At 53.0% G+C, this 27,912-nt stretch overlaps 1 protein-coding gene across 1 annotated transcript in view; it reads right to left on the bottom strand.

Moving 5' to 3' along the window:
• The window catches only part of AHRR (aryl hydrocarbon receptor repressor), a 53,676-nt gene that overhangs the window by 13,912 nt on the left and 11,852 nt on the right, over positions 1-27,912 (bottom strand). The window contains exons 3-4 of the mRNA XM_033111257.1: positions 18,795-18,901; positions 2,183-2,272 (exon numbers count right to left, since the gene is read on the bottom strand). Coding sequence (XP_032967148.1) covers positions 2,183-2,272; positions 18,795-18,901 — 197 coding nt within the window. The remainder of the gene's footprint in view (positions 1-2,182; positions 2,273-18,794; positions 18,902-27,912) is intronic.

Raw genomic sequence — 27,912 nt, 5'->3', positions numbered from 1 at the left:
ATCCAAACCCCACATCCCTGCACACGTCTGCTCTGCCTCCAGTTCTCTGATGGGTCCACTTATCTGTCCTTGCGTGGCTCCCACGCTGCCTTACCTGCTGAGAGTGTACAAGGCTTGCATCCGGGATCGTAAGTGTCCCGTGATCGTCACTGCTGCTCCTCTGCCCCTTCACAGATCTCCTGGGCCCCTGCACTTACAGTGAGCGTGTCCATTTGCACCCGGAAAAGCTGCTCAGTTTTTGCGGTGATGTCGTTAATGCTATACCTTGATCTGACATCTTTATAACAATGTTGAGCCCTCCAAGTCCTAAATATGGCAGACACTCCATTTAGCTGATCACTTTGGTTTCTGTAACGAATGTTTTGCCTTCTGGGTGGAGGCATGGCACATCATTTGACTCATTTGGGAATCTGGTGGTCTTCGATCCTGCTGCAGATGGCTGGCACGTGCCCTCTGTGGTTTCGGGAAAGGGTGACATGATGCTGCCCTCTGACCTCTGAGCACTGGCTGTCACCATCCTCACCAGGCTGCATGTTCTTCTCTCGTGACTTTGAGTCAGTGACCCCAAGCTCGGCAGAATGCTGTTTGTCATGTCCACACTTTAGTTACCTACCGAAGGGGCCATGTGGAATTAACATGCTTGGCAAGTTGGTGGCTTAACCAAGCCGCAGGCGAACCATGAACTTGGAAGAGAAACTGGAGATGACACTTCTGACCAAGACCAATCTGAAGACATTCCATGTGCATATTCTTTAGCTTGAGGAAACAAGTCCGTATTGTAATACAAGTGTGGCATGTCTGACCACTCTTAGTCTCTCTTAATCCCCTAGAGTCTGGTTACTACGATGTGAGGTCAAGAGAAATAAATGGTGAGAAAACTGTGAGAAGATAGAATGATCTAACAACTATTCAAATGGACAAAAACAAACATGGTTTTGATCAAGTATAAGCAGTCGCTATTCTAGCTCCAAACCATCATTTATGGAGTTAAGAATGAAAGCATTATTTTAACAAACTGCTCTTTCTAGCATCTTCACTTTTTTGTGCAAAGTGTGTGTGTATCTGTTACCCACGACTGTGGGACCCTAACTGCTCTCATCAGCAAGCTCTAATGTCACCCTGGTTCACATGGGGACAAGTGCTCCCAGCTGCTGGCCTTGGAGAGAACATACCACTTCAATCAATAAACATTGACAGCAACTAACAGACACATCTAAACCCACGTGTTCATCCCTAAAAGTGCTGGACTTGAAGACAGACAATGGGCTCAGATTGTGACAGGAAGTAAATGGTTCCTGCCTTTTTGTAAAACATTTTGCACACGAACCTCACAATAGCACAAAGCTGTTCCAGTATTTTCATGAAATATTTTGCATATATTAGAGGCAGTGCCTGATTTAATGGCCTTTGGAAATAATTACCTTACAATAAAAGGCAAAACTTTTTTTATTTCTAACTCTTGGAGGGAAATGATCAAGCTCCAAGAAAAAAAAGAGATCTGATGACACATTCAGACCCGGAGTCGAGGTCGCTGTGCAGGACACTGCCTCAATCACGATGCCAAAGCCTGCTAGGACCTGCGAAGCACGGCCGGAGAATTCATGGGCAGCTCAGGAGACGGCCCCCAGACCACGCACACCGAGGGAGGTCGTGTCCTGTGATCTCAGCGCTGTGCCAGCAGTCCCCCAGCGAGGGAGCCAGCCACCCGGGCCACATCCACCAAGCTAGTGGACACTTAGGGTCTTTGTGCGCTGGTGGCCCTGTGACTCCAGACTCAGGAGCCTGCGCTCTGCAGGGTGGAAGTCTGCGTTTCTCCTCAAAGACTTCCTTCCTGTCCCAGAGGCCGGGCTGAGGCTCCTTTTGGTCCCTGGGCCATAGCCTGACTGCTTGATGCACCTTTTCTTGGAGGAGCCGCCGCCATCTGGGTTCAGGTGTGAGGGGCCTTGGCCCCAGCTCGCAGCCCCACCTGGACCCATCCCACCTGGCTGGCCTGAGAGACTCCCTGGACAGGCATACCTCTTGCTGTGACCGAGCCCTGGACAAAGCTGGGGTGTGGAAACGCTTATCTGATACAAGCTCCCGGTAAGGAAAGTTTGATTCTGGAGACGTTTACATCTTGAAGATAACGAGTATTTGCAAGGGGACAGAACCCACCATGAGGCAGACTGAAGGCTGTACTTGCCTGATGAAAGCCCAGGTAGTCGGCGATCGTGGCCGATGCGTAAAATATCACCCCTTCCGCACTCACGACCAGAGCAAAGCCGTCGAGGGACTGCAAGAAACAAAACTCGAGTTGGCTCCAAGATACGTCCATGTAATCAAAGTGGAAAAGGTGGAAAAGTACGAGCAGTTTTGGCTTCAGCTTTCAGCCACTTCTCCCGTTTTGTGGTCTGTATTGATAACCCTAGTAATGCCCACTTTCTGTTTATTTATGACCATTTGCAGCAGGTCCCAGGTTAGGAGATGACATGGGACCATATAAGGCTCAAGACTAGGGTTCCTGTTTTTCTGATGTCGACAAAATTGACGTTTTATAAAACGTAAACATCATCAGAACAGGATGAGACACATTAGTACCTGAGACAACGCAGGGCAGGGGCCTTTCATTTCTCATGTGCTTCCCCACTCACTCACCTTCCATCTGTGATTTGGTTTTTCCGAGAGGTTTTACCATGAACACGTGTGGAATTCCATCAAGTGCTATTTCCATATCTACTGAAATAATGACACACCTTTTCGTTCATCTCTCAATGTGGTGAACAGATGTTATGATGAGGATCACTTTCTCCCGCACACGTGGGGTAACTTTCTGCTGCTTGAGCTGATTTGCTTCACCTGGGAGTCACTCACAAGTATACCCCATATTTAAGGAAGAACCAGCTTGTCAGCTTCTCGTTTTCTTTAGGGGTCTAGTGTACACGATCACCAAGCACGACCTGGACCCCTCCCCCTTCTTTGGTTTTCTGGACCCTCTTATTTAAGACAAGGACCATGTGTTCCTTGAGCGTCTGGTTCACCTCAGCTCTAAGACGATCCAGTCTGGCGCTTTCAGGGGAGATGGTAAGTGAAAATGGGCAGATTTATTTAATGGTTGTTAGTGTATTCAAGTTTAAAATGATTTTCTTAATCAATTATGGCCTTTTAATGTATGTTCTAGCAATGCATCCATTTCATCTTGATTTTAAATTTATTAGTGTATGTATTCACAATGTTTTTATGATTATCAAATCTCAGTTTTATCTGTAAGTACTGTAGATTTTTTTATGTTTGGAGAAAAGCAGGGCATCTGGCTGTTGCACTTGACTTAATGTCTCCCTTCATTTGAAACGCAAGCCCTCCAGCCCGTCTTGCAGTGGCTTCTCAGAATCGTCACTAGTGAAGATGCACAAGGGACCACAGCCACCCAACTGCATGACCAATGAGCATTCTATCTGCTTATCATCAGTCATCCAGCTGTCACCTTGATCTATGTATCTAGCAACATCTATCTGTCATCTATGGATCTAGCATCTATCCGTCCTCTTGATCTATCATCTATTGATCTATTACCTATCTGTTATCTACCTGTCATCTGTCATCTATCGATCTATCATCTATTGATCTATTATCTGTCATGTTCCCCTTCATCATCACCATCACCACAATGAAGAGCACACCCTGTGTAGGTCCTCATGAGTATCGGGCACTCTACATGGAATGTCTCATTCGATTTCATGTCACCTCCATGAAACAGGCACAGTTATGACTCCTCTCCATCAGCACAGAAGCTGCAGGTCAGGGAGATACCCAGACAGTGGAATTCAGAAATGTTTCAATTTGTATCTTTAAAACACAGACATTTAGAGACTTTAAATTAACTTTCATGAAGTTTGTGGTCATCAGCAGTACATCATAATACTTACTTCTCTTAATTCTTGACCATCCCGATACTCTCTTTTTTCCTTGTTGTAAACCTTTGCCAATTTGATAAATTACTTTACATTATTATAATTTTCACTTCTTTCATTATTAATGAAATTGAAAACACTTCATACATTCATTGGTGACTTGTAGTTCTTCTTTGGTAAACTGTGCACATTGTGTGCTAATTTTTCTATTAGAGTTTATAAATATCAACTTCTAAGAGCTTTCAAATTACTGATATTGAAGCTTTCTGGGCAGCCACCTAATCCAAACCCCCACACTTCTAACACCTAATGGAAAGCCGCGAGAATAAGCAAAGCTACACCGACCCATGTATTCCAATGAAGACACTGGAAGCCGATACACTTCAAATTACTCATAAGCAGAACAGGCAACACCAAGTCTCAGAGAGCCTGAATGACTCTTCAAGAGGGAAAAATGTAGAGTCCCCTTCAACAAACTAGGAAAAGAAGCCAATGAAATACACTCTAAGTAGAAGGGAGGAAAAGCAAAATAAGAGTGAAAAAATTCAGTGAAAATTGTCTAAAGCAGTCCCATAATAAAAATCTTCAACAAAATCAAAATCTGGTTCTTTGAAAAGATTATTAAAATTGATAACCCCCTAGTAAGATTGCTCAAGAATAATACAAATTACTGACACCGGGAATTTTAAAGACTACATCATTACAGATCCTGCAGACATTAAAAGGATAGTAAGCAAATATTAACACTGATAATCAATAAATTAAACAATTAAAATGAAATGGACAAATTCCTTGAAAAACACTAAGAAAAATGATATAAGAAGAACTAGAAAATCTAAACAGCCCAACATCTATTAAACAAATTGAAGTTGTGATCAAAACCATCCCACAAAGAAAATTCCAGGCCCAGACTTAAGAACATAAAATACCCAGGAATAAATCTAATGAAACATACTGAAAACTACGGCACAGTGCAGAGAGGGGACCTAAGTAAACTGAGACATGTGTGAGCTCCTGGATTAAAAGATTCTATAGACACAGAGCAGTCCCAATCATATCAAGGTGGGCTTTTCCCTTTTTGTAGAAATTGACAAGCCGATTCTAAAATTCATGTGAAAATGCAAAGGGCCTAGACTTGCCAAAGCAATCTTGTGAAAGAACCAAAGTGCAGGATTTGTACTAACGGCCTTCACGCCTCACTCTGCAGCTGCGGTAATTAAGGCCGCGCCGCATGAGGACAGACTAACGATCCCTGGTCAAGGTGGCAAGGCTGTCCAGTGGGGAAGGCACAAAAGCGTCTGGGACAGCTGGTTCTCTGGATGGAAAAAACGAACCGGCTCCTATCTCATTCCAACACGTTCAACTATTAAGGTATAATTCAAACAGGAGAAGCCACAGCTGCTGAAAATATGAAATGAACACATATCGAAGAGCTTAGTCGAGAGAGAAAGCAGTGAGGCATCCAAACCAGTCTAGAAAGTGCTGGGAAGCGATGTCTCCAGGCTGAGGCTACCTTAGATGCAGCCAAACCCCCACGGACCCCGAGTGGCCCTGCTCCCAGCTGGCTTGGAAAGGGTGCGCCACCCAACTTCGTGCCTCATTTCAGGTTCCGGTAACTTCCAGGCACTGAGGTGTGAACAACAGTGTGATTCAGACTCCGTAATGATGTTTCTGAACAAGGAAGCCCAGGTGCCCTGCTGCGGCAGCCACGGTCCGTGCCGGGCCCCAGACGATGACCACAAATCTTTGCAAAGCCCGTCGCCAGCCACCGGCCCTGGATCTCAAGGGACTTCTGAAGAATGGGAAACTGACCCATCCAACCTGGACGCCCACTGGAATGTGTCTGGGAACTAAGCAGATTGTGCTGTGTGTCACTCCAGGGAGGAGCGCCTGGCCCCACTGTCCTAACGTCTGAGCAGGGAGGGACGGGCAGTGGCTGCCGGGACCTTATCCCAGTGGCTATTCCAGAGTTTGCAAATGTGCCAGTGTCCCCAGGGCCTGTGCTCTTGGACACACCGTATTTCTTGGGGGAAAACCTATGAAACATTGGAGATTTGCCTGTTTTTATCACTTAACAGAAGACCCGGTCTGCCTGGCATGATGAGCACAGAAGGACACAGCTGTCCCCGCTGTCTGGGTCAGTCGCTAGGACATGAAGCACATAAGCAGAGGGTGTGAAAAGCAGTGTCACACGAGTGTTTTCCTGAACTGGCTGAGTGAGCCTTGAACGCGAAGGCCTGTGTTCCCCCCTGGGGATGGGCGAGCGTGCACGCCCACGCCCACCGTGCCCTATGCCCCTTCAGAGACATGGAATCCAACGCATGAGGCCATCTGATCCCCTTCCTCCAGCTTGCAGGTTTCTACAGCACCTGGGCCATCAGCACCTGGGACCAGGCTGGGCCCCCAGCGGTCACATTTCTGTGTCCCTCAGATCACTGTTCCAGCAAGACAGTGCTTTTTTTATAAGTGTTTTTAACTAAAAAATTTTTAATTGTGGTAAAATATAAACATAAAATTTACCATTTTACCCATTTTAAGTGTAAGTTCAGCAGCATTAAGTATATTCACACTGTTGTATAATCACCCACACCACCATGTCCAGAAATTTCCATCTTCCCAAACGGAACCTCTGTCCCTACTAGACAGTCACTGCCCATCCCCTCCCCCAGCGCCTGGCACCACTGTCCACTTCCTGTCTCTGAGTCGGACCACTCCAGGGACCTTGTATGGGTGGAATCACACAGGATTTGTCCTGTAGTGACGGCTCTCTCACTGAATGTGAGGCCTCCAGGTTTGTCCTCACTGTAGCACGTGTCAGAATCTCCTTCCTCCTTAGGGATGAATCAGACCCCTGTGCATCATGGACCCCATTTGTTCATCCGTCATCATTGATGGACACTGGGTACTTCCACCTTTGGCCACTGTGACTAACGCTGTTATGACCCAGGGCACTGTGCGACCATGAGCACAACTTCAAGAAGGCAGGGATGAGATTCACTTCCAGAACTCTCGACTGTTCCCTGCCACCCCTGCCTGGATGAAAGCGGCCTGCAATGAGGTTTCAACATGCCGGAGACAGCACCCTGGCCTCTGGCCGCCCACGCCCGTCGTGCGCTGGTTTCCATGAGCTTTGCTTCGAAAACCCAGGAGCTCCTGTCTGCCTGGGTTTGATGGGAACGTGGGTTTGCACCCTCCATGGCCCGAGCTCAGCAGGATCTGGGCACAATGACGAGGACGAGGGCTTCGGGGCCGCACAGGGAGACTGGGGCTGGTACCACCCACTTCCCAGGCAGTGACAGGGGCACGTTCCGGCAAAGCAGGAAAGCCGAGCGCCTGGCTCCCATGGGGGCTCAGTGGATGTCACCACAGCAGCTCATGTGTTATCGAGAGCCAGCAGCAGCGTCCCAGGATGGGGGACCCCACAGACCGCTGGTCCATTGCCCACCCCTTCAGTGTCCTGCAGCCCCACCCCTGGGATTTGGGCAGAGAGGGGGTGATGCCGGGTTCTACCTCCAACGGTTGTTAGAGGACAAGGTATCAATTCTAATAGACCATCAGCGACCGTCTGCTGTCACAGCAAAGCACTAAAACGCCAGACCTGATGGAACAGCGGGCCGCATGGCCAGGTTAACATATGCTAAAGGGCAGTGGCCAGAGTCCAGTCACATGCCGGGCAGCGGTGACATGGAGGGACCTCGAGTTCCTCACCTGGAGGTGAGGGGGTGCAGCCACCGGCCGGCACGGAGCTGCCCGGGCGGAGGAGGTAGGCGCCCGGGTCTCCCAGTGCTGAGGTTGCTGAGCACGGGTGATGTGGCACTAACAATAGTTTCAAGAGCAAAGCGAAGCTCGAGGCTTCAGTGTTCAAAACGCCTTCTTAAAAAAGACTTTATGAGATTAGTCACAACCAAAATAACCTTAATTTTAACTCACGAGGCAGAAATTTAACAAAGGAAAAGAGCACAAAGTGCGGTTTGCCCCGTCATATGGATTCAATATCAGACTGACTTGCTGGTCCAGTCATCGCGCCAAATGCTTTTACACATGTGGGACCATCTTTGAAATATGCATCGCGAGCATTTGTTTGTTTTCTCTCCCACTCTCTTTTTAATCCTACAAGAGTTTTGTGTTTTTTTAAACATGGTACATGGAAAATGAGATCACTTTTCCAAGTGGAAAAAAGGATTTGGCCCCAAGCACAAGGCAGCACTTTTTTAAGGGGAAAAACATCGCATCTATGTTCAATTACTGAAAGTCACGGAATGTGCACCTGCCACTTCAGGGCGAGGGTCCAGGTGCCAGCGCCGCCCGCCCGGCTCAGCCAGACACTGTCTCTGCCCACAGCCCCTCTATGGGGACCAAGGGGATGTCTGAAAAAGCGGGGGCTTCCTTTGGCCAACCCTTTGAATATCCTGATCTCTTCCAGTCCTGTGGCAGAAAAAACAGCCAGCAAGTACTTCAAAGATGGTTTTGTCAAGGTCACAGCAGAGGGAAAAAAAAGGGAAAAAGAACAATTCCCAGCCCCTCATTGCTCCTGCCGGAATAAAGGGAAGCTGGGGGGGCTGGGGGTGTGGTCCCCTGAGAGCCGTCGCCACGGTCACGGTCAGGGAACAACACCACCAGGCCAAACCCACTAGTCACGCAAGCGAGTGAGGGGCACCGACCGGGTGTCAGGCAGCTGGCTGGGCCTCCTGGAGCCAGATCACTCACTGGGCCTCTGGCGGCCGGCCGGGTGCGTGCGAGCAAGTGAGCGAGCGGCCTGCCTGCTCGGGGGGTCGGGGGAATGGGGGAACTGGCTGTTTACAGATCCCACAAACAGTAAACTCAGCCTTGAATCTCTGCCACCAAGCAGGCACAGCACTTGAGGGCCATCCTTGAAAGACGCGGTGAGGGGTGGGCTGGCTGGCAGGGCCATGAAGACGGGCACGTGGCCCCGGCCTCCTCCCGCTAGCCTAGCTGTGTCCCAGCAACCACTGCCCTGGGCTCTCGGCCTTTCAAGTCTGGGGAACGACTTCCCTGTGGCAGGGACACCTGGGGAGCAGAGGTGGGGACCGTGAGGGTTGGGTCCTGGCCCCCCAGCCCTCCCTGGCTCCCCGTGCCGTGCCAGCAGGAGTGGAGCTCAGACCTGGGCACAGACATCTGGTTCCTTCCTGGGTAGAAGGTTGCTATTTCAGAAACACTTCAACCAAGTGCTGCCTTTTCAACCGTGTGGCCTTGGGCAAGTTAATTAACCTTTCTTGGCTTCGGTTTCCTCATCTGAAAAAGTGGGAATGTCAGCGCTGACTACCTGTGAGGGTTCAGCGCACACCACCCAGCACAGCACAAGCCCAGCAGCAAAGCTGGTTACTGTTATTATTATTATTATTATTATTATTAATCGCCATTATCAGAATGCAAATCTTTGTGCTGGGTGTGTGATTTGACATCAAAAGTGTTACAATTACTCCTTTTTAAAGAGAAGAAATCCTGGTATGAAAACTGGGATCTGCTTTCTGAATGCACGCATCTCTTAGTGTGAAGTTTAGCCCATGAAAAGCACAGCTACGGACAATCAGCAGACAAAGGTGTTGGCGACACTGATGGTGAAGAAGGCAGGGCGCTCATCTGCGAGAGGCGGGCTCATCCTGCCAGGGTCCTGGAGGGTAGGGGCTACACCCACTGATCCCTGAAATTCTGACCTCACTCTATAAGTGTGCCCTGCACCGCCGGCCTCTGCTTGCCCCAGACCTTCTGGGTCGGAATCTGCCTTTGGACAAGTGGGCATGTGGGCACTAGAGCTGGGGCGGTGTGGGGACAAAGCACCCCCTTGCAAGTGTCAGCGAGAACCAGGCCCTGCAGACACTGGCAGGGTGCAGCCACCTCTTCCCACGGAGACCGCAGCCCCTGGGGTGGTGCAGCTCATCCTGGGCACCACCTGCACCAGCGCCCCCAGTGTCCCCCACATGGTACGGGGCTCCAGGACAGAGCAGGCCAGGTCCTCCCAGGGTACCAGCATACCCAGGTAACAGGCAGGTTCTCAGGCTCCCCTGTGAGCCCAGGATGACCCTGAGCCGGCCAGAAGGTCCTCACAAACGTCGGTTCTTCTCGTAATTAAAATGCCTCATGCCAACACAGGGCCGCCATTTCTCAGTGTTCAGCAGGTTAACAAATGACAATGGCAAAACAAACAGCTTTACGCTTACAACCAGTGGCATCTACCCATGACCCAGCACTGCCGTGCTCCTTCCTTGGGGTCCTCCCTTCAAGTGGCTGGCCCTGGTTGCTCACCCCTCTCTGAAGTCCCCTCCCAGGGATACCTGCTCATCAAGGAGAGTGTCCAAGTCTGGAGAGCCCAGGGGAGAGCAGTGCCTGAGTGGTCAGTGAGCAGTGACCAGTGAGCTGGGCTCAGTGACTGTGGACGGTTGGGGTCTCATGGTGGATGGTGAGGGGGTTCACATGGAGAGTCCTGGGGGTCCAAAGGGCACGGAGAGGCCAGGCCTGGCCCAGCCCCAGACACGGGGACCATCTTCTGGGGTGGAGCCGGGAGCCCTGTGCTTCTAACCAGCAGTTACAAAGGGCAGTAAAATGTGATTTCTCTGAGCAGGAAAACTAAGGAGGCCCTGGAGGTGAGCCAGAGCTGTGGGCACAGGCGTGGGGTCGGGGAATGGGGTCTCTCAGGGAGCCCACGGGATGCAATACGTGTATCTAGAGAAAGCTGGTGGGGGGTGGGAACTTTATTCTGATGTAGTTTCCTGGGACAAAAGGGTTCAAGTCAAACACAAGATTTAAGAGGCACAGGGCACTGCAAAGCCTGTCACAAAATCAGCAGTCAGCCCCTGACGCCTGCCACGCCCTGCCGCTCAGAGGGCTGTGTCCTATTCCTGCCCTGGGGCCGGACCAGTGCCCTGGGCTGACTGAGCTGCTCGCTTACTTAGCACTTGCTGGGTTCCCAGGTCAGATGGCACCGTGAGTGGGCTGCCACGTGTGCCTGGCCCCTGCCCCACGCACTCCCACTGTGTCGTCGTTGTGCTGAGGTCCACGTGCCGTGTTTGTGTTACTATAGACGTTTCTCAGCTGAGCCAGGCGGCGGCACTTTGAACACACCAGTGTCCCTCATCCACGTGTGGGCCTGCAGTTAACAAGTGTCTGTTTGCTGACTTATGTACTCTACCCCCGACTGCCCCCAACCTCCCGAGAGGAGTAGCCTTATCTCTGGGGGTATCCTGTGCACCAGCTCCTCCTGGAAGCCTCCCTCCTCACCCTCTCGTGGGGCCTCAGGCTCCATTTGGTGACGCTGGTTCTCCTGAGAAGCTACACAGAGAAAGTGGAACTTTTGAGACCAGCACGTCTGAAGCTCCCTTCAACTCTCCCGCAGCCATGGAGCAGGTGTCTGCAGGTCCCAGGTGGGGACACCTTCCTTCTGCCATCTGTAGGCGTGTCCTGGTGGCCTTCCAGCCTCCAGGTTCCTGCTCCCTTTCTGGGAGGTGGTAGGTTTACTCCTGATCCAAGGTGTGGAATTTCACAAAAGCAAACACCTGCGTGCTTTTGTCCATCATGTGGTCACTCAGTGGGAACTTCCAGCCAGAAACTCAGTCCTCATTCTGGGAAACTTCCCAGAGGTAACATCACATGGCAGAAGGGGCAAGGGAGCGCTCTGGGTCCTCTTTTACAAGGGCACTAATCCCACTAATAAGGGCACCACCCTCATGACCTCATCTCCTCCCAAGGGCCCCACCTCCAAACACCATGACATTGGGGATTAGAAATCCACATATGAATTGGGGGGAGGGGGTACAAATATCCAGTCCATGGCAATGATCAATTAAACTAATAGCTGTGTCTTTGAAAAAAAAAATCAATAAAGCTGGCAAACCTCTAGTCCAACTAAGAAAACTAAGAGAAGACAAATTACCAATGGAATGAAAGAGGAGACATCATGACAGATCCTACAGGCATGACAAAGACAATACAGGAAAACCATGAACAACTCTGTACCCACCAATTCAATAAAGTAGGTGAGATGGACCCATTCCCCGAAAGACCCAGAATACTAAAATTCACACAAGACTAAAGAACATAAATAATCCTATATCCAAAGACATTGAACTCATAGTTTAAAATCTGATAACAAAGAAAACTCCCAGATCAGCTGTTTTCACTAGTGAATTCTACCAAACATTTCAGGAGGGAATAATACCAATTCTACACAATCTCATCCAGAAAATAGAAGAGAAGGGAACACTCTAAACTAATTTTATGAAGCCTGTATTATCATGATACCAAAACCAGATAAAGACATTACAAGAAAGAAAAATGCAAAAATATTTCTCATGAACATAAACACAAGTATCCCCACAAAATACTAGCAGTATATTTCATCCAGCAACATATAACTAAGGTCTATCCTAAGCATGCAAGGTGGACTCAACATTTGAAATTCACAATATTCGGTCAATGTAACTCACAATATTAACAGAATATTAACAGAAGGAAAACCACGATCATCTCAATAGATGAAGAAAAAGCATTTGACAAAATTTAATACCCATTCACAATAAGAACTCTCAGAAAACAAGAAACAGAGGGAGATTTCTTAGTCTGATATAAGGCATCCACCAAAAACAAACCTAAGCTAATGTCACACTTCAGGCTGAAAGACTGCAGATTTCTCCCTAAGCCCAGGTGCAGGGCAAAGGTGTCCCCTCACCTCTCCTATGCTACACGGTACTGGAGTCCTAAAGTGCAGTAAGGCAGGAAAATAAACCATGTTGATGGAGAAAAGAGATATAAAACCATCTCTATTCTCCACCGTCTCTATTCTCCGATTAGGCAACACGGTAATCTATGTAAAAATTCCCATGGGGGTCCACTAAAAAAGCTCCAAGAACTACTAATGAAGTCAGCAAGGTAACAGATGCAGTCAACCTAGAAAAATAAATTGCATTTGTATATATTAGTAGTGAAAACTGAAGGTAAACAACAGTTCCACTGGTAATAGCGACCAAAATGTAAACTACTTAGGCATAAATCTAACATATGAGCAGGATCCTACACTGAGCACTACAAACACTGGTTACAGTAATAGGAGGCCAGAGCGAGCAGAGAGATACACTGTGCTCAGTGCTCTTAGGGCACCAATTCTCCCCAAAATGACCTAGAGATTTAACACAGTCCCTGCAGGAATTCTTATAGATATCCACAAGCTGATTCTAAAATTTATATGGAAAGACAGAGGAACTAGAATATCCAAAACAATTCTGAGAAAGAACAACAAAAAAGCAAAATTTACACCACGTGATTGCAGGACTTATTATGAAGCAACAGTTATTAAGACGGTATGGTGCTTACGTGTGAAAGGTCAGACATACCACCAATGGAACGGAATAGAAAGTCCAGAAACAGACTCACAGAAATATGCCAACTGTCTTTACCAAGGTATGAAGGCAAGTCAACCAAGGGCGGACAGTCTGCCGAATAAATGATTCTGAAGTGACCAGACATTCCGGTCCAAAAACAAGATCCTGATTGTTATCTCACACCACGTACAAAAGTTAACTAAAAAATGGAACATGGGGCTGGCCCGGTGGCTCAGGCGGTTGGAGCTCTGTGCTCCTAACTCCGAAGGCTGCCAGTTCGATTCCCACATGGGCCAGTGGGCTCTCAACCACAAGGTTGCCAGTTCAATTCCTCAAGTCCCGCAAGGGATGGTGGGCTCTGCTCCCTGCAACTAAGATTGAACACGGCACCTTGAGCTGGGCTGCCTCCCGGATGGGTCAGTTGGTTGGAGCACGGGCTCTCAACCACAAGGTTGCCAGTTCGATTCCTCGACTCCCTCAAGGGATGGTGGGCTCCACCCCCTGCAACTAAGCTTGAACACGGCACCTTGAGCTGAGCTGCCGCTGAGCTCCCAGATGGCTCAGTTGGTTGGAGTGCGTCCTCTCAACCACAAGGTTGCCGGTTCAACTCCCACCAAGGGATGGTGGGCTGTGCCCCCTGCAACTAGCAGTGGCAGCTGGACCTGGAGCTGAGCTGCACCCGACACAGCTGAGACTGAAGGGACAACAACTTGAAGCTGAACGGCACCCTCCACAACTAAGATTGAAAGGACAACAACTTGACTTGGAAAACAGGCCTGGAAGTACATACTGTTCCCCAATAAAGTCCTGTTCCCCTTCCCCAATAAAATCTTTAAAAAAAAAAAAGGAACATGGACCTGAATGTAAGACATAAAATTATGTACGTTTGGAAGAAAACATTTAAAAAAAAAAAATCTTTGTAACCTTAGGTTAAGAGTTTTTAGATGTGACGCTAAAATCATCCCTATTAAAAAATAAGTTGATAAATGGGACGTCATCAAAATTAAATATTTTCATTCTCTGCAAGTCCCTGTCAAGAGAATGAGAGTACAAGCCACAGGCTGGGCGAAACTACTTACAAATCATGCATCAGAGAAAGGACATGTGTCCCAAATACATAAAGAACCCTCTGAACTCAATAGGAAAAAAGCGAACAACTTGCTTTTTAACAGGCAGCTTACAAAGAGGGCTGAGGATGGACGGAGGGCGAACAAGCACGAGAAGATGCTCAGCAGCGCAGTCCTGAAGGAAACGTGAATAAACGGTGAAGAATCCCAGCACATGCCTCTTTCAATGGCTTTGAGAAAAGACAGTACCGAGCAGGCCCTGAGACGGAGCAGCTGGAACACACTTCACAGCCGCTTTGGGAAACAGTGGGGCAGTTTCTATGAAGTAAAACACACACTTAACTCGAGGGCCCAGCACTCACGCGTAGGTGTTACCCAAAGAAAACGGAAACCTGTGTTCAGAGAAACACCTGTGTGAGTGTTTATCGCAGCTTCGTTCATAAACACCAGAGCCGGGCAACGACCCAGTGCCCCTGCGCGGTGAGAGGGTCAGCACGCGGAGACCCATCCACGCACCCACCGAGGCAGCGACAGGGCGTCACAGCGACATCTGGCTGCGCCAGGCAGCCCAACGCCCAAGGCTGTGTGCTGCGCGTCGCTTGTGGGTCAACTGAGGCGGGCACAAGTGCAGCAGTGGTGCCCGGGTGCCCGTGGGCGGTCACGGTGGCACGGGGGTGGAGGTAGCTGGGGGTGATGGAACTGTTCTGTGTCTTCATTATCCCAGTGCTCTCACCTCACTGCCGAAGAGGATGGATTTCAGTGTGCATACATTTTGAAATGTTAGACAATGTGCCATGGCGCCACCACGCACCTGAACTTGCCAGGGTCAAGTGGTCACACCGTCACTCTGACCCCGCCCCCCCTCACGCCTCCCCCCACCCAAGTTCATACCCCTGTGAGCACTAAACACACAGGCCTTGCAGTCCACCTTCAAAGTAGCCAATACAAACCCAGGCGCCCCCAACCGCTGGGGCTCACAGCTGCACACTTGAGGTGCACGTGCTGCTGGGGCCCTGATGGCCCCACGCCCTCCTGGCTTCTCCTCCAGGCCAAAGCTCTCTTCTCCTCACCAACGGCCCACCCCAAACCTCTGCTGCCACCAGTGCCCCATGCCTGTGCGAGCATGCTCCGTGGGTGGCAGCTCTGTCGGTCTGTCTGTCTGTCTGTCCCACCTTCCCCAGGGAGCCGAGGGCTTGGGGCCACTGGGCCCAAGAGCCACTAAAGCAGACAAAGAAACTCCGTCCTGCCCCAGCTCCAACCCTAGCGCCAAGGGGACCCTGGGTGAGCCCCTGACAGCTGCATATCTTGGTTTCATCATCTTAAAATAACAGACATCAGACCATAAGCACTCTGAAGTCTGCGCCAGCTCTAAACTTTTTATGAATTAGTGATGCGCTGCTATAAACCTCTCCTTTTTTCTAGTTCATCTAAAGAGATTGAAGATAGGAACGAAAAGCTGGTTTGTCTTGTGATTCTTGTGTGGTGTGCCTGTTTTTCTTTTTCGGAATACTTTTACACTTCAAACGAGTCTCTGACCTGATGTTTGAGAGCGCAGGGGGTGAAGAAGGGTGCTCACCACATAACCTCCCTGATTCCAATCAAAGGAAACTTCCAGAAACTTCCTGTGGCCACAGGGACCAATAAACAGGAGGTGGCAGAAGGCGGCTTTGGGAACTGCAGGGGGCCGCTATCTGACCTGGCCACAGGACAGCTGGCAGTACTCCCGAGCAGCCAGGCAGGGTCCCTGGTCCCTCAGTCTCAGGGCCTCCTTCTCACCAAGTCCCACCCCGGAGGGGAGCTGCAAATACATCCACACACAGTGGGTGGCGGGCATCCCTCCCTCCAGGCCCTGAGGGTGCTTGTGAGGACCGGAGAGTCCTCCATCAGCCTGCCCTCAGCCAGCCTGTCCAGAGCAAGCAGAACCGCAGGGAGGGTGTCCCAGGAGTATGGGCAGCCTGGGGGCTGCTCTCTGCAAACCCCAAGGCTGTGAGGATGCTCGAATACAAGCAGAACAGCCTCCCAGCTCTGGGCAGTGCACACAGGCTTCTGCAGTTACAGCTCAGAACAAATGTTTTAAAAAGAGCTTATGATTAAGGTTTTATTAACTTTGAACGTAAATAATAAAAAGGCAACGCCAATTATCTCCGCCAAGAAAAAAATGCAAACTGTTACATTTCCTGCTCCAATTTTACTAGCAGTGACAAAAAAAATTAAAGGAAAAATGATATTTAAGAGTTGGCTTCCTAAACCCTGACAAATAATGAAGAATGGAAGTATTTCTGCTGCTAAAAGCATGCTATTTCCAAAAGCTCTCTGCTGTTAGACTCTGCTCTGCTCCAGACAACTGAAACGATACCTGCCCTGGGCTAGGAGTCCCCCAGAGGGTTTTTATGGAAATTACACATGAAACCAGCAAACTACAAGAATGTACTTCCTTACGTATTGTTTATAAAAGGAAAAGACTTCTAAGCTCATTCCTCTTCCTGAGAGCACATCCAAAGCCTTCAGAGAGTGAAGAACGTGGGAGGCTGTGGGGGTCCTGGGGAGTCATGGGTCCCTGTGGGGATCGTGGAGCCCTGGGTGCTCTGGGGGCTGGGTGGGGTTGTGGGGAGTTGTGGGGAGTCGTGGGGGGCCATGCTGCTCCTGTGGGGACCATGGCGGTCATATGGGTCACAGCGAGCATGGGAGCGGGGCATGGTCATGGGGGTGCATGGGGGGCAGGTGGGAACACAGAGACACCAAGCTCCGTCTGGCACTGGCACCCCCAGACCCTGTGCTGCAAACCTCTCCGGTTCTCCTGCTCCCTTCATCACTCTAGACATCTGTCTGTCAATCTGTCCAGCTGTCACCCTCCCTGGATCCCAGCTCGGCCACTCACCCAGGTACCTGGAGAGGGGAGAGCTCCTGGCCGGGCAGATAGGAGGCCAGTGCAGGGCCGAGAGGACATCCAGGGACCAAGAAGTGTCAGGGTGAGGGAAGGGGGGGAGGGCGGGTCTGAGAGGATAAAGCAGAGGGGGAGGGGACGAGGAGGAGCAAGCTGGCCAAGCTGGCCACCACGGAGGCCTGGCCACAGGTCCCTGGCCATCCATTGTTCTAGCCTCTCTTCTTTGTAAGCATCTGAAAGTTCTAATAAAAAGCTGAAAGTGAAGAAGGGGAGTGGGTGCCAGTGTCTGAGGGGCCTGGCTGAGTCCGACAGAAAAGCCCCGGGCAGGCGCCTACTCCTCCCCGAGGGGGCTGCATGGATGTGACAACTACAGATGGTGACGGTGATGATTTGAAGACCTGAGATGATCAGAGGTCACACCACAGTCCCCCTCCCCCAGCCCACACGGGAAACGACTGAATTAGAGGCTGATCAGGGAAGCTCCCAAGAGGACCCAGGAAAACAGGGAGGGAGGGACCTGGAGTTGAGAAGAGGTTGACGGGGCTGGGTGACCTGAGGGCAGAAACACCTGGTGCCTCCACCTCAGACACCAGCTGCCCAGTTCGGCAGGTGGCCTGGTGCTGCTCTGGTCAGTGAGCCCACAGTGAGAAGCCGGGTCCTAAGGCCAAAGTCTCTGGGCGCCGGCACCTCTCGGGTTTCCTTTCAGGGTCTGCCTGAGGTTCTGGCAGCCGGGGGAGCAGCTCAGTGTGGAAGGAGCTGAGGGCACCAACACGTCACCGTTTCTGCCCTTCAAGTCATCAGCCTAACAGACGACCCAACTGGGGGTGAAGGGGTAGAGGAGGTTTCTTCTGGGGGGACAAACAGGGCTGGGGGTGGTGGTGGCGAGAACCAGTTCTGCTCCAGACACAGGCTCTGAGAAAGATGCAGGGGAACATAGGGGCCCCTCTCCCGGGCACCTCACTGCTGGGTACTGGGCATCTGCCACAGGCTCCACCCATGTGTCCACACCCTCTCGTGGAGGGATAGCTGCATCCTCCCAGCCTCTCCTGAGAAGGGACAAGCCAGGGCCTGGGGTGCTCGGTGTCTGTAAGTGGTGAGGCAGCGACACCCTCCTGAGAAACACCGACTTGATCCAATCCAGAAAGTCCCTCACCACCTCCTCTCCTTAAGAAACGGACCACCTGACAGGGTCAGGGAAAGCACCCCAGAGTCACCTCAGGGGAAAAGGCCCACCGGCCTGCCACGCCCAGTGTGTAACACCAACAGACAGACTAACCGGGCACAGCTGCCAGACTCCAGGAAGCTTAATGTGCCATCTTCCACCCTTCATCTGAAAGGAAAAAACCCGCTTCACTTTTTATAGGCTCTCCCATGGACAAGTAAAACCAGAGCACGCAGAATGTAAACGGCCCACAGATCTGAAGTGTGGCCACGACGTCACTGGCCGGCTGTCTCTGTCCGGGCAGCTCACACAGAGCAACGGTGCCCCAACCCCCCAGGCAGCCCTGGGGCTGCCCACCCACACCTGTCGGAACCCTACCCTCTCGCTCAGTGTAACCAGTCAGCACCTGAGCGCCTGGCCGGCACAGACCCTCTGCGTGTGACCAGAGGGTGGGGGGCTCACCTCCAGCAGCAGCCTCCCCTCCAGCACAGCTAACGCTCCTCGAGGACCGCTGTCTCCTGGGGAGGGGGCACTGGCGGCCGGCGGCCGTGGGCACCGCTCCTGCACGGCTGTTGGAGAGAAACAGAGCAGTTAGCATCCTTCCCGGGACCCCGGCCTAGTCATGAGCCTTTCTTACGTTTTGCTTCTCTGTGCTTCCCCAACTTTCACCCTTCCGTTATTCACTGCTACGCTCCATAGACAAAGCCACCTTCCCAAGCTGACCTGCAGCCGCAGGGACGTGGGAAGAGGGCAGTTGGCAGGAGCTGGGGCAGCAGGTGGGAGTATCTTGCTAACATCTGGGAGAGGACATCATGGCTGGGTCTAACCCTGAGGATCTGCTCCCTAGTTAGTGCTCTGTCCCCTCCCACAAATCCCTCAGGGACCCCACCCCATGTGGAACAGCTCACCCCCCACAGGTGTCCGATACCACACTGAGCCCTCCAGTCCCAGGAAGGCTCGCAGGGCAGTGACTCTGCCTGTGACACCAGTGGACCCCTGGTGCACCCCCATCCCCCACCCCCCTCCCCCAAGGCTGGCGCCAGCTCCACTTTGGGGTGAAGAGCCCAGCCAGTCATCCATTACGATCAGAGACAGACGTCACCCACACCCAGCTCATGGGGCTGGTCAGGGACCTCCAACTCCACCCATGGCATCCTCGCTGGCACCAGGGATGACGGGAGGACCCCTGAGGTAGAGAGAACAGGCAAGTGGAGGGGCCCCAGTGGGAGCTCATGCCCGTGCCGCCCCAGAGGGCAGGTGGGGAAGCCCTCGCAGCCTCCCGTCATTTCTGAGACTTGCAAACTGAAGCTACAGGTGATATTTATGTAACCAAATGCCAAGGGCCCATCTGGACGTGGGGTACCTGCAGTTGGGATAAAAATATAATCACAGCACTTCAACCTGCAGCATTTTCTTTAAAAACCAGTAGTCGTGCTGGTGTGTGATGCTTGTCTTATCCATGGATTGTGAGGGGAACCACAAAGCTCTATCTCAGCCCCCGCCGCGCCCCACAGACGCAGGGCCTGCCCCCACTACCAGCACCCGCACTCGCTGCTGGTGAGAGGGAGGCAGCAGCGGCTCCCAGGGGTGCCCGGCCCCCAACCCACAGGGCAAGACGTGTGCGCTCCAGCTGGAGAAGTCTAACCCTCCCCCCCCAGACTGGACCTGCAGAGACCACGCTGGGCCCCTTCCTGGAAGCCCTCTGGGGCTTCACTCAGGGGACGCAATCGGGAGGCCCGGGCAGTGGCCTCACCACAGCAGGCTGTGGTCTCTGGTCCCCGCGGGCCTCTCCGCCCCTCCTCTCTCAGATGGCTTTGCACCGTCACCATCCTCTCCTCAGCTAATAGTACATAGGACCTGCGGTAGCGGCACTGAATGTGACAGGAAAGGAACCATTTCCTCCCGTCTTCCGGGAGAGTGGCACCTGGGGGTCCCGGGGGATCCTGGCAAAAGCACACAGGCTGCCCCACCACCCTCCCTAAATGGAACTCTCACAGCAACCAAGCCCCCCACTGACTGCTGGGTTTCAAGGCAGTGACACACCGAGCTCCAACCCCTTAGATTGTTTTTAATCTTTTGTGCCATACTGTGTACTCCAGACTTCTTCAGACACTGAGCCCTGAGCACCCTGAACTACAGAGCCCTTCCCCAGAGGGAATCTGGTCTTCGAATGCTCCGGAAGGCTGAGGTGAGCTCCCACAGAGGCTCTCACATGACCGGTGTGGTTCTCAGATGCTGAGAAAGACGTGGGAGAAGCCATGTCCCAGAGACAAAGAGGCCTCCCCCTCCCGCCCCCACCCCTTCCTCTCACACCTCCAGGTAGCCCCTGTGGCCAGGCCCAGCCCACCCAGAGGGTCCTGCCACTTCAGGGCTTGGTCTGGATCCGACAGGGTGGGGGCCAGGCCACAACCCCTGGGAGGATTTGGGGCTCAGTAAAAGTCAGGAGAGGTGCTGGGGGGCAGGGGCAGGACCCCCACCTCAGTGCACCCATGTTGCCTGCTGCAGACCTAGACCACCGAGCTCCTCTGCGGACGTCACCCCTCCCCCACCCCAGCTCCAGTCAGCTACCGCCCCCAGCCCTCCCCAAGCGGCACCGAATTGAGGGAAAGGGGAGGTTTGGGGCTGGACTGTCCCTGCCTTGCTACGCTCTCCCCACGCAGAGGCCAAGGGTGGGAGAGACTGACTTGACTCCTACAGTTGTGAGGCTGGGGGAGGGACCCCTAGACGGTGACATCGCTGTGAGTACAGGATGGTGAACCCCCAACCCCGCACTGCAACGTGGACAGTTCATTCCCAGATGCACAAGGGCCCTGGGCCACGCAGACATCAGGAAGGAGGAGGGGGGGGCGGCATCTCACCCCCGAGCTTCTCCCCCCTCCCACGCACATCTCTGCGCCGGGACGCCGACCCCCTGCATCGCGTGCCCGCCCCTCGCCGCGGGCACCCCCACTTCCCTCCTCCGCAGCCACATTCCGGGCCACGCCCAGCAGCCTCCTCGGTCCTGTCACGCGATGGGGCCTCAGCGCCGCAGTGACAGCCGCCTGGACCCCGGCCAGGGCTTCGCGTGCGAGCAGCGCCGCCGCCCCCACCCCCAGGCCTGCGGCAAGACAGAAAGAAACTGACTTCGATTCGGAGCCAGGGGCCGAGGGGGGAGCTTTCCCGAAATCCATGTGAGCTGACAGGGGCTGCCCCCTCATTTCCCAGGTCCTGGGATTCAGGAGTGCTTGGGATGTTGAAATGGGGCAAACTCCATTGGGGGGGTCACAGTTGGCGCCCAAGAGCTCTGGATCATTTCATTCCTGTTACCAGTGGGTGAAGCTCATGACACTGCAGCCAAGTCACCTGGAGCAGCCCCCACCCCACCCCCTGCAGGCCCCCAGGCCCCTCCCAGCAGCGCCTGCCTCAGCTGCTGGTCACCAGGGTCGGTTATTCTATCTCAAGGGATCTCCTGGGTCACTCTTCTCCCTGGGACGCAGGGTCTCACCTGAGGGTCTGACTGGGAGGGGGGAACACAGAGGGGTGGGGCTGTGTCAGGGGCCGCCCGCTCTGGCCGGAGAACTCTGCACAGACCCCAGCCCACTGCTGGACGCACTCTGGAAGGGCCCCCTCTCTGTGCCTGTGTCCTCCTGTGGGAGGAAGGAGAAGCCCACCACCAAGGTTCCAGCCCTTCCCACCTGACTACCCACATAATGGGTCAGGGGAAAGGCTGGCAGGGAACAGATGCCAATGTCCTTCCAGGAGCTGCTGAGAGTGTGGAGAGACCGTGGCTGTGCCCCCCACAAGGCCCAGCTGGGTGAGGAGGTGGTATTCCAGGCACGAGGGTGCCCCATGGCAAAGGGTACAGGGAGCTCCCCGTGGGACTGACCAGAGACAGAGTGGCCTGGGCACCTGCCCACCCACTGGCCCTGCCCTGTCCACAGACCGGAGGCTGGGCCCTACGAGATGGGCTCCTGCCAGGACCCACCCTGATGTCCTCCTCCCACCAATCCTGGACTCTGAGGGACACTCAGAGATAGGAGGCCTCCAAGACCCCAGCCCCACGGAAGCCCACCTCGCCCTGGGAGGAGCCTGGGGCTTTCCACACTGGTCAAACCGAGCTCAGGGCCATGTGGAGTGGGCCAGGGCTGCCCACTCAGGTCCATGCAGCCGCCTGAGTCCTGACGGAAGTCTGAGCCCTGCTGTCCTTCCAGCCCCTCCCCCACTCCAAGTCTCCAACAACTTGAGACTCTCACTGCCCCATCCTTGCTGTCCACCAGCTGGCTGCAGAACTAACCAGAACTAGCCTTTTTCTCATTTCATTGATTTCTTCCAACCCTAAAAAGGTTCATTTGAACAGAGAATTTGAAGATTATCATACAGACAGTAGACATCCCTGTGGAAACGCTACACCCATAGGCTGTGTACCCATGCAAGGTGGGGTGGGGGCCTCCTTTTGAGGCTCAGCCCTGGGCTGACTGCATCTTGTCAGCCCCCACCCGACACCCCCAACCCTGCTTGCTAAGATACCTCCATCTCCTTTGCACAGAGATGCAGGGCAAGGTGCCACCTGGGCCAAACCACGTGCACAGGGGCCCAGCCCCCCACCAGTGGCTGCTTAGGGGTCGTGTGCCTGAGTCTGGCCACTGAGAGGTGCCACGTGTTCCTGGTGGAGGAGAATCCAGAAGATTCCCCACCTCTGCCTCTGGATGGTGCTGTGACGCCCAGAAGGTGGCAGCCACTTTGCTCTCAGCTCAGGGGAAGCCAACTCCTTGGTGGACAGAACAGGTGGGTCCAGGACAGGTGAGCCCAGGGCGGGGGATGCACTGAATGGAAGGTGGGGTTCATGGGGCTGTCCATGGGTTGGGGTGCAGGACTCCTGTCACCAGGTGGTAGAGAGCCAGTGGCCTGTCTGGACCGAAAACCTGCTTCTGACCAACTGCACTTCCTGGAGTGGACAGGTCCACATCCAGAGACCGGCCCCCGCTTTAACGGAACGCATGCCCGGTAAAACCTGGCACTAGGTTGTGGTGAACTTGAGAGCCCCAAGGGCTCTGCCCTGTGTCCCCACCAACCTCTGTGCTTGGGGCAGTGCCCACAGCAGGTGTCCTCTGGGAGCTTCCTCCTCCAGCCCTGGTCCAGGCCACCCCACACCTGCAGCTCCGCTCTGCTCGTCCCTGGCTGTGCTCAGAGGTCAGGTAGAGGGGACACAAGTGCACATGGAGCACCCAGGTAGAGAGGGAGGGCGCTCCGTGGGAGTGGGGAGGGTCCCCCACCTCTGACCCTGTCCCCCATCCTAGCTGTGTCTATAAAACCACCTGCAGCCTTGACATCAGACTAATGGCCCACACGTCACGGTCCTCAGGCTCAGGTCTCCCTCCGTTGGCGTTTCCAGAACTAAAAGATAAACTTGTATTGCCTGTGGGAGATGGACATGAAGTGTACCTGTACTTGTGCTTCCAGATGGCTACACGCCGTCTGTGGAGGGAGCTCCGGGCCTCAGGTACCTCCAGCACAGGTGGTGTGTCTGCATGGGGTGCAGGCGAGTGGTCCTTCATATCACTGAGCAGCTGGCAGGGCCATGACCCCAGTGTCCAGTCTGCCTGCTCTGCATGGGGAGGGGTTCTCTGTGCAGGAGACTCGGACAAGCACAGCTCTCTGCTGAGCACCCCAAGGAGGTGGGGTCCCCACAAATAAGTCAGGAGTGTCTAGGTGGGTGACAGGAACATGCAAAGGCAGACTTGACTCCAGCTGCATGAAAAGAGGGGTATGCGGTGGTTCTGGAAGGGCCCCAGCAGCTCTGCACAGCATGCTGTGCACACACGACGGCGGTAAAGATGTGAGGGACATGCTTTAATCTTGCAGAGCAGGCGAGTCCAGCAGGTGTGGGACACCAGCGGGACGATGGGGGTCCTGGAGAAAACAGGGCAGCAGGAGAGAGGGGGTGGAGCTGTCCATCCAGGCTGCCACTTGCGGGTGTGTGAAGCACACCTGTCCTGTACCTGCCATCCTGGGGAGGGTGGGCCCCTGGACCTTGGAAAAGACGCAGTGGCTCCCCCTCGAGCTCCTTCTGAGGATCTGTGGGGATCTCGCCTGCCGAAGGGCATCGAACACAGTGCATGTTGCCACAGGTTCTGCAACATGCCCCAGAGCTACAGGAACCCAGGGCGTTTCTGGAGGGAAACACGGGTCCCTCTCTTCCACACCCCATTTCCGCTGCTGCAGCCTAGCCTGGAGGAGACACCAGGGGCAGTGCCGGGGGACAAGCCAGCAGCCTCCCCTCCCTGGCCGCATCCACACTGTCCCCCACTGCCCAGCAGCCGCCCTCTCCAGGCAGTGCCCCCTTCTGTGAGTGGGGAGAGGCTAGCCCCCCACCAGCATTTACATCTCTTAACCCTGCATCTCGCCAGCCCACCAGGTGGGCCCAACAGGTAAAGAAACCAGCGGGGAGGGGTGGGGAGGAGGAATAAGCAGCAGGGCAGGACGTGTGTGAATGCAGTGTGTGATACTCTGTGTGTGACGCTGTGTGTGTGACGCTGTGTGTGTGTGTGACACTGTGTGATGCTGTATGTGTGAGACGCTGTATGTGTGTGACACTGTGTGTGACGTGTGTGTGATGCTGTGTGACGCTCTGTGTGTGACGCTGTGTGTTTGTGACACTGTGTGACGCTATGTGTGTGACACTGTGTGACGCTATGTGTGATGCTCTGTGTGATTTTGTATGTGTGTGACACTGTGTGTGACACTGTGTGTGATGCTGTGTGTGTGACGCTGTGTGTGAACGCTCCGTGCTGCACTACGACAATGGATGGGAGAAGATGACCCCTCGTGCAGGATACTTTGCACATAGTGGTGCTGGCGTGTTTTAACAGAGTGTGTCACACGTGGGGGTGGGGAGTGGGTTTAGGTATATGTCCTTCCAAATGTGCATCGCTCTTCTCACCGCCACAGCTTGTGGGGAGAAGTGATCAAGTCTGCCACTCAAAGCCCTTCGAAAGAAGACACACGGGAGCATAAACACGCTGCCTTCACGGCATTTACAAAACGAGAGCCTGTGCTAAGGTATGGCTTCAAGTTGTTGATTTTCTACAGCAAGAACCTCCGTGTTTTCTAAGACGCACCAGCAGGCTTTAGACGGTTCACACCCCAATGCAGCTCGAAAGGAAACAGCCACATGCTTTTCTCAGAGCTAAGCGAGGTGGGCAGGCAGCAGCTGTCTGCGTCTATCTGGGGAGAGGATGCACTGTAACCACGTTCTGAGGTCACTCGTCCCCTGGCCCACAGGGACTCTGTGGGAACTCGGGTCACAGGTCCTGCAGCAGAAACTGCACCCTTTCTGCAGTCCCCTCATCACAGTGCAAAGATGCAACCAACAACACTCTTCAGGAAGAAAAAGAAAAAGGAAACTTCTTTCTACGCATCACACCCCTCCATGGTGTGTGAAGCACCCAGAACAAGCCAACTATGTATTTGGCCGTTTTGTTATGTTCCAGCACATTGGAAAGAAAGGACACCAGCATTGAGCCGAGGATTCAATAAACACTGTACAAAATGAAACCAAACCCAAAAAGGTGTGCTGTGCTTCCCAACAATCAAACCTTTACTCAGTGAATAACTGTGTGGTATGCTGGTGACAAGCACGCATGGGCCACATGCAGTCCCAAATACCTGGCACCAGCAACCCTCAGGGAACCGTGGTCTGAGCTCAGGCACACAGAGCCTCATAGGGACACCCCACGCCGTGTCCCTGGCAGCAGTTCCGATGACCACAGGCCCAGGGTCCGGGACTTTTGAGTGCCCAGCTCAGCTGTCAGGCAGCGTCTGGTTCCTGTATGAGTAGCGGATTTACAGTAAATTTATAGACACCTCCACACACTCAGATTTGCATATAACCTGGCCCACTTGTCATTAATCATCACCTAATTTCCTCACAAATTAATCGCATGTCACTACAGGTCAGGGGTTCCTGTCAGTCACGTATAATACCCATCACCATCGGCAGGTACAGACTGAACTAAGAGGCTGGGGGACTGGAGGCCGTGGCTGTAAGAAAAGTACAGGTGTCTTGGACTGTCAGGAGACCACCCCATCTGAGGCACCCCGTCCTGCCGGGCCACACCCCTGTCCCCCCCAGCCATCACCACCCACTCGCCTGCTCAGACCACATCTGTGAAACAGGTGGCCATGGTGGCCGTGAGAAAAATGCTGGCTATTCTTATATTTCTTTTTACAAAAAGACTGGGTGCCCGAAAGTGCCTTGTGCTCCTGCAAGGTCCGAAGGTGACTTGCCCCATGAACACTTATGCGCACACCACGCCCCCCACACCCACCCTGGGCGTCCTCTTGCCCGCCCTCCCTGCTGCCCCAGGGACTGCTCAGCCCACAGGCCCTGGGAGCCCCCCACACCTCAGAGCAAACTTTCGGTTGCACAGTTTTATTTGTTTTGAGACAATGTCAGATGTACAGAAGTTATAAGAACTGGACAGAGCCCCCTGAATACCCTTTGCCCAGACTCTGTACTAGTTTCACCGACGGTCCCACTAACGTCCTTTCAACCCAGCGTCTGGCCACCGTCCCACCCTCTGCTCCTGTCCCTCCAGAGTGCTGCTTGGTCCTTCCGTGACTTCCACGACCTTGACTCTGAAGCCCATAACACATTACTTTGCAGGCTGCCCCTCAGTCTGGGTTCGTCTGGTGTTTCCTCGTGACTAAACCAAGGTGATTCATCTTTGGCCGGAATAGCACAGAAGGGACGGTGTCCTCTTCCCAGGCATCCTGTTGGGCGGCGCAGGCACTTTATTCCATTCTTGGTGGGGTCCAATTTGATCACTTGGGACAGTGTGTGCTAAGTTTCTCCACTTTAAGTTTGTTCCCTTTGTAAGAAATATGTATTTTGTTGAGAGAAAGCTCAAGACTACAAAAATCGCACTTTTCACTCCACTCCGACACACTGATTTTAGCATCATTGATGTTTCTTGCATGAATTGTCACTACACTGGCACCAACTGGTGAGTTCCTAGTTCACCTCCTCTCTCTGTCCCATCTACTGGAAGGAGCTTTCTCTCATCATTCCCTCACTCACTCACTCACTCAGTGGACTTACGGAACCCAGCCCACTCACTGGGTTATAACCCACCAACCTTACTCACGTCTATGTCCACACTGTCCCACGTGTGGCTAGTGCAGCCCCTTTGGATGGCTCTGTCCCATCCAAAGACCCCTCACTCTCTGAGCACAGCCTTGCTTTCTGGCCTCTGTTGTATTTTCCCTGCTCTGACTCTGGAAGGAGGCCAAAAGCCCTCATCCTTTTTCATGGTGAACAGCCTAGGCCCCATGATCTGCATGTCAGCTGTGCTCTTTGGTGCTGTGGCCTCATTGCTCCCAGACCCATCAGTGGACAGAGCAAGAGTACACACACATTCACACAGATATTTAGGTCTGCATCTATAGATATTAAAAACCAGGAGATCACACCAATATCTCCAGTTCCAACTCAACAGGATTCAACACACAGCAAAATTACTTCCCTTTACCATTTGGTAGAAACTGCTCTAAAACTATCTGGGCCCAGATTTTCTCTGTGGGAAGATTTATAACTACTGAC

This window comes from Rhinolophus ferrumequinum, chromosome 7 (genome assembly GCF_004115265.2).
Source record: "Rhinolophus ferrumequinum isolate MPI-CBG mRhiFer1 chromosome 7, mRhiFer1_v1.p, whole genome shotgun sequence".
Classification (NCBI taxonomy): Eukaryota; Metazoa; Chordata; class Mammalia; order Chiroptera; family Rhinolophidae; genus Rhinolophus; species Rhinolophus ferrumequinum.
The sequence above is the reverse complement of the archived record's forward strand: the minus strand, read 5'-3'. Positions and strand labels throughout refer to the sequence as shown.